Source organism: Sardina pilchardus, chromosome 13 (assembly GCF_963854185.1).
Source record: "Sardina pilchardus chromosome 13, fSarPil1.1, whole genome shotgun sequence".
NCBI classification, from domain to species: domain Eukaryota; kingdom Metazoa; phylum Chordata; class Actinopteri; order Clupeiformes; family Clupeidae; genus Sardina; species Sardina pilchardus.
This window is the reverse complement of record NC_085006.1, coordinates 12,024,338-12,031,090: the sequence shown is the minus strand read 5'-3', so window position 1 is coordinate 12,031,090 and position 6,753 is coordinate 12,024,338. Positions and strand designations below refer to the sequence as shown.

At 40.6% G+C, this 6,753-nt stretch overlaps 1 protein-coding gene across 1 annotated transcript; it reads right to left on the bottom strand.

Annotated features, from left to right (window-relative positions):
- Positions 1 to 3,111: 3,111 nt before the first annotated feature.
- Positions 3,112 to 3,744, bottom strand: LOC134100101 (olfactory receptor 52I2-like). The gene is made up of 2 exons (XM_062553150.1): positions 3,671 to 3,744; positions 3,112 to 3,307 (listed from the first exon to the last, which is right to left on the bottom strand). Exons 1-2 carry the CDS (start codon positions 3,742 to 3,744, stop codon positions 3,112 to 3,114), a joined length of 270 nt encoding a protein of 89 aa, XP_062409134.1.
- Positions 3,745 to 6,753: the final 3,009 nt, after the last annotated feature.

Genomic DNA, 6,753 nt, shown 5'->3' with positions numbered 1-6,753 from the left:
GGGGTTAGGTGCCTTGCTCAAGGGCACTTCAGCCGTGGACTGGTCGGGGATCGAACCGGCAACCCTCCGGTTCCAAGTCCGAAGCCCTAAGGCCACGGCTGCCAAAGCGGCCTAAAGTATGTGACTGCTGCCATAGGAATTCTAATTGATCTATTTGCAATGTCTGCTGCTTTACTTCTTTTATGAATCAATAGCCCTATTTACACTATGGACTATAATTTAGTCTATAGGCAAGCACCAGGGCAAGAGCTCCTGCTGGGTTTAGGCTACACTTACAGTATCATAAGCCATTTTACGCTACTGCCAAAATTCATACATCATTCATCAAGAGAAGACACTATGCAACATTCCTACTTGATCTATGGCCCTGGCAATCATTGGAGGCAGGCAGCTCAATTATTCTCGGGGCTGAGGCCAGAACCCTAAAATGAGTTTGGGTTGAGATTACCATCTTAGAGTCATCTGTCTTCATAGACAATGCTCTCAGTAAGATCACTCACTTGTTTGACCAAAGTTGGGGCACCGAGGAAGGCTTTGAGCAATAACGTTGAGCTCTATCCTCATCCAGATTATCAAAAGGTGCTTTGGAGAGGGCTTTGAGCGCCACCGTCAGGTCCCATGGTGAAATTGATGTAGAGGATGGTGTGGTCAAAGGACCCCTGTGCCTTTTTGGAAGTGTGACATGAGCACCATGTTATTTAAGCCTAAATGGCAGGCAGAAGTAGCAACCAAATAAACCTTTAGTGTGGATGCTGAGTGTCCAAGCCCTAATAAGTGATGTAGGAACATAAGCACTGATTCAATGGGATATGACAGCGTTTAGAGATATGACGATTGTTATCAGTGCACCAGTCTGCAAACACTTTCCACTTTAAGTGTGTAGTGCGCTCTCGTAGACGTGGCTCTCACACTTCAAATGGTTTCAGGAGAACTGCACCATTCAGAAGCCAGGCGGTCAGCTGTCAGATCTGTGGATTTGGATGCCAAATCTTGGCCTGTGCCTGTGACAGGTCTTTGCATGTCGAGAGTACAGGCCACTCTGATGATTGATATGAGCCACTGTGGCTGTGTTGTCTATTCTGACCAGGACACGATAGCCGGCTAATTGACTCTCGAAGTGTTTTGGTGTGAGAAATACAGTTGCAATCATTTATGTGGAGGTGTTTCATTGACAGCATCAACACACCTCTGGCAGTGCATCCCTCAAACACGGCACCCCAGCCATGGAGATGGAGCTGACCAGTAATGTCCACTGTCCACTGTCAGCCTCCTGTGTTTGTCTTGAGAGGGGTTGACACTGTGGCTAGTAGGCTGGGAATACATGCATGCGCAGAGGGCCGAGTGGCACTGCTGCTGAGGCTGTAGTGGGCAGAGCCATCAGTTTCAGGCATTGAAGGATGGAGACCGTGCGGCCCTTATGAAAATGTCTCCAAAGCATCTTTCTGAGTGTGTTTGTATCTGTCTCTCAGTGTGGCATCGTCCTGGCCAAACACACCATAAGGTGAGACCAGGGCATTGGGGAGGGGTAGCCATTCTTTCTCCAGGAGGTCAGAAAAGTTCAGCCATAGATGCTGAGACTGGGCTATTCCTATTATTCTTATTCTTGTATCCTATACTTGTATCTCTTTTAGGCTAAATCATAAAAACTTTTCTTGGAGTTTCTGATATCTTCTACTGCGGTGTGGATTATGAAATCCGCCGTCACCTTTAAGGAACTGGCTCTCATTTTCACCTCACAGTGGTAGCTGCTACCCTGACCACCAGAGGGAAGCACAGAGTACTTTCTGACCTTTACATAGGAATGGGGCCTATTCAGGATTTTTTCTCTCTAAAGATTGTATTATGAAACATTATAAATTGTTGTCATTGTTCTTCTTCTTTAATATTCTATTTCACAATCAGTTACTTGCCCACATTAGATAGTTAGGGTGAGATCGTATTAATCCACATCTACTTCTTCTGTGCAGCTATGTTATCATTACTATTGGCAAAATAAATGGTTTTCGATGATGCACCTGCTTCTGACTTATTCTGATTATTGAACACATATTTGTGTAAATAAGTTGTTCCAGGCAAGTGCATGACAGTCCCTATCAGACAGATGCTGTATGTAGGTGTGTTACAGGTATAACTAATATGCAACAGGCTAGTTACATGTTTTAGAAGTTTACTACAGATCTGTCTAGACTGCAAGTATTACAAGGTTACTACATTGTAAGAGTCATGGTAGTGGTCAAAGCAGTGTGGACTATTACTGTATCAGATTATCTGAGATATGGACACTGTGCATTGTTTTGTGAGTTACAGAGACATGGGAAACATGCCTTTTCCCAACATCTTTTTAAGACACAAACACAACTGATGAGAGCCAGTGTGAGTTTGTCTGTGTAAAAACTCAAAAGGTGTTACTTAGAGCCTGATTCCACACAAAGAGTAGTAAGCTACTTTGTGTATTGTTCATGCCAACATATTGCACATTTGGTAGGTGGATGTTTTACGGGTGATCCACTAATAAAAGTACAAACATAATGGACAAAGTAGTATTTAAGTGCAGTATTTTAAGGTTTTTCATTTACAATTATCATAGACAGAGAAATCAGAGAATAAACATGGACATACACTGGCTTCTCTGAGCTGATGTTTAGTATTTCGCTCTGTGGAAAGATCGTTTTTGAAAAAACAGTTTGAAATTGATTAAAACTGTGTCATTTTTTTACTATTCACATGGTCCTTCTGCCTATTACACAAATTAAAGTACATTTTACAGTACACATGATCTGAAACACCTACAATAAATTCCGTACTCAGAAAACATTTCAAGACTCATCTGTTTACCCAATCTACTTATTTGATTATCTAATTCATTAATTCTGTTTACAGTCATGCCTTTTTTTAAAAGTTTATTTGAATGATAATGTAATAAGTATTGACATTGTTGTAGGTCACTATGGACAAAAGTATCTGCCAAAAAAGAAACACTTAAACATACACTCTATTCAAAACAAGAATGTTGTAATGGAGATATCTTATATACAGTAGTCACTTATTAGAAGAACACATACAAAGATATCAAATGGCCCTTCAATTTTAGCATAAGATGTCAAATGAGGCTCACCCAGTTATTGAGTTGACTGTGTTCAGTTTTCCCAAAGCATTTCTGTGAAATATTTTGTGGTTGTATAACTGTATTATCTTCTGCTTGATCTCTTTTGTTTTTGCTCCATATATGATTGGATTGAGACAAGAAGGAAATAACACAAATGACATTGCCATGAACTTCTTCAGATTTACAGGGCTTTGAGGAATTCTGTATACGAGAACAACTACAACAGCAGAGCATTCATAGACCACAAACACAAGGAAGTGAGTAGCACATGTATACAAAGCCTTTGACCTAGCATCTGAGTCCTTATTTCTGAAACATGCAATTAGAATAAATGTATACGAAAACACAATTGAAAACAGACCAAGTCCATGATAAAAGCCTGTGATAAATAAACCGTAAACATTGTTTATGGTGATGTCCTTTGCACAGGTCATTCTGAGCATTGACATATTGTCACAGTAGAAATTCGGGACCTTTGTTGAACAAAATGGAAAACGCAATGTGAGCCCAAATACAAACCCCACCAGTACAAAATTAATGAACCAGCATAATATTAAGATATACTTGACTGCAGCTTTGGACATAATTGCATGATATCTAAGAGGGTGGCATATAGCTATGTATCTATCAAAAGCCATTGCTGACAATATGAGGTAAGAGGCACCACCATACCAGTGTATACATAATCCTTGAAACAGGCATGCAAGGAAACTTGTGTGTCTGTTTTCTGACATCAGGTTATAGACAACTGGTGGAACCATGGCACTCAAGCCTATAATGTCATTGAAAGATAAACTGAACAGCAGGATGTACATGGGCTGATGCAGATGTACATGGACAGCTATGATACCTAGCAGAAGCAAGTTAGCACACATTGCAAATAGATAAATTATAATTCCAATGACAACAGTAGCATAGGCCTCTTGGGGTGCCAAGTCAAAGCTACCGATTGTAAAAACCGACAGGAAAACATTCACAGTTCTGTTGTCCGTCATATTTGGTTGTTTTTTCACTCAGGCATTTAAAAGAGGTTTAACAGTCTAAAGCGATGTTAGTATTCTGGCAGGCAGAGTTTCTACATTTATATAAGAGTTAAAGAAAAAACAAACAAACAGCAGAGCATTAGTTAACAGATGTTCCTTGACTCCAATAGATGTCTGTGATCAGTGAGTTCCAGTCTGCTCTTTTAATATGTGATGTAGTCAGTGGTTTATCAAGGTCACTTATACAGTCAACCCCCCAAAGACAAATACAGGAGAGCAAAAGAGATTACGTCATCGGATTTCATAATTGGGCACACGTATTTTGCATTACCAGAACCTTCAGCCTCATTAAAGACCCCTCCCGCAGCCTGGAGTTTCCGTACAAGGACATTAATGTTTAACAGGATCATGCCCCAGCACCCCTCTCCCCAAACTCCTTCTCTTCTTCGCATTCTCTTATTCAATCTCTCTGTGACTATCTTTTTGTATTCAGTCAGACTTTTTCCATAACCAATTTCTCTGCCTCATCTACACTATAGGTTGTCTTCACAATATATAATAACCCTGGGCTTGTGAGAGGCGTAATATTATTATTAGTAGTATTACTACTACTGGTTGCATATGGAACCAATGTCAATGACATTAACTACATCATACTATTACTAGATGATGTTATTACATGTTATGGGCCCTAATTTAAATGACAGACAAAGTGCAAAGTCATGCAATGAATAATTTGACTGTACATGAACTACAGTCACAATATGGGAGGGTAGTTCTGGAGTTCCCAAAACACCATCTACATGCATCTATTCTGTGACTGGGATTTGGTACAATATTAGTACTTTACACACTACATACAATAGCTTGCTATTTCCACATAGATTTTCATGATCTTTCTACCTACCCCACATAGCATTTCAGTTGCATGAAAATGACACAAAAATACAAACATGCCTTATTGTATTCTTATTATTGTCATGGTCATTTGTTCCGGAGATTGTGGGAAAACATTAATAAACTGATACCAAGTGAAAAAAAAAACCCTGTTTTTTTAAATACCCTAAATATCACATTTAATGCAATTTTTTCCTAAATCTATGGCCCTTTCAAAAATCAAGAGACATTTAGTACAGACTTTAAACTGTTTACTGTATACATGCTTATGAGTTGATCTTCCTAGAACATTTGGACAGGCTATGGACATTAATGCCCAAACATGGCATGTTTTTCCAGCTATAAAAATGAAAGAATGGCAAGGTCTGAAAAATATATGAAGACAGATGATTTGTTCAGAAATATTTCACAGGCCTTGGTTTTAGTTTTTATTGATATAGACAAAGTTTGAATAACATCTGAGACCGTACAGCAACAACCTTATCTGATAAGACACGGATTGACTCAAATATGTCTACTTGTAAGTCTGCAGTGCCATTTAAAAAGTTCAGGAATAATATTTTGAACCAGCCCTAAACAAAAACATTCTGTCCCAAAAAACATATGGTGTGACCCTAAATACTGTTTTTTAAATGGGCAATTGTCTGGAGACCTTTGGGTCCTTCTTCATTCAAGACGTATGCTTGCCTAGTCATCTCTGGCTCTGCTTCCACCTTCCTGAATGTCCTCATACACCTGACCGTTGCGCTCCTCAGGCGAACGATGTATAGCTCTGCCACCGGCACACTCAGGCCAATCCAAACTTTTTTCATCTGTTGTTCCTTGTTGGTGGAACGCACTGCCTGTTCCTACTAGAGTAGGGACATCCTTCTCCATCTTCAAAAAAGAAGACCCCGCTTTTCAGGGAACATCTCCTCATACGACTACTGTAGTCTTTCTGATCCTTGACTCACCACTTAATTGCCTGGGCCTGTTGAGGTGTCCACGACTATGGCAGCTGACTGGGACAAGAAGGAGGCGGACATTCCCAGCCACATTCCCCCTCCGGACAATTGCACTCATTGATGCACTTTTTTCTTACTGCACTGTACCTTTTAAAATGTTCCTAGAATTAATGTTAGAATCGCTTTAAAAAGCTTATGTTGTAAGTTGCTTGGTTAAAAAGCGTCAGCTAAATGTAATGTAATGTAATGTACAATAACATCTCAGAAGGATACTTAAAGTTTACCTGACGTCCGGGTTGTAAAAGCGCTTGAAACCCAGCTCACACACACTTCAATATATCTGTTCCTTTGAGACGCCTTTCCATGCCACCCAAGAGGCTGGCACACTCCTCATTGAGTGGGCTTGGAAGTGTTCAGGCTGGTCACACCTGAGGCTTTGTACACTAGATATACAGTACAAGTATAATAGCCTCCACCAGCCAGTGGGAAAGCTTTTCTTTCAATAGCCTGGAGTTTAATTCGCTTTATTCACATAATGGCCACTGTAACCGAAACAAAGGCTACGGGGTGCACCGACTTTATCATATTTGTTCTCACCACCACAATGGCCGCTGTGTGAATAAGGCGAGTAGCAGATGAACAGCTATTCAGTCTCGCGAAGCGGGGAGTGTCCGATCAAGCCTCTTACCAGGGACAGAAGGACCTATCCAGCCTGCTGGCTGTCCCTCATACACAGCTCTCCAGCCATGGAGAGAGGCATCTGTGGTTATGACTTGTCTGTGCATGGCTCACCCTCCCCATGGGCATACAATATGCACAATGA

What these genes read in the sequence shown, in the direction of transcription:
- LOC134100101 (XM_062553150.1), bottom strand. Translation starts at nt 3,744, where the DNA reads ATGGCTTTTGATAGATACATAGCTATATGCCACCCTCTTAGATATCAT. An exon ending in ATGTCCAAAGCTGCAGTCAA is followed by an intron (nt 3,308 to 3,670) that starts GTATATCTTAAT and finishes TCTCGTATACAG; the next exon opens with AATTCCTCAAAGCCCTGTAA.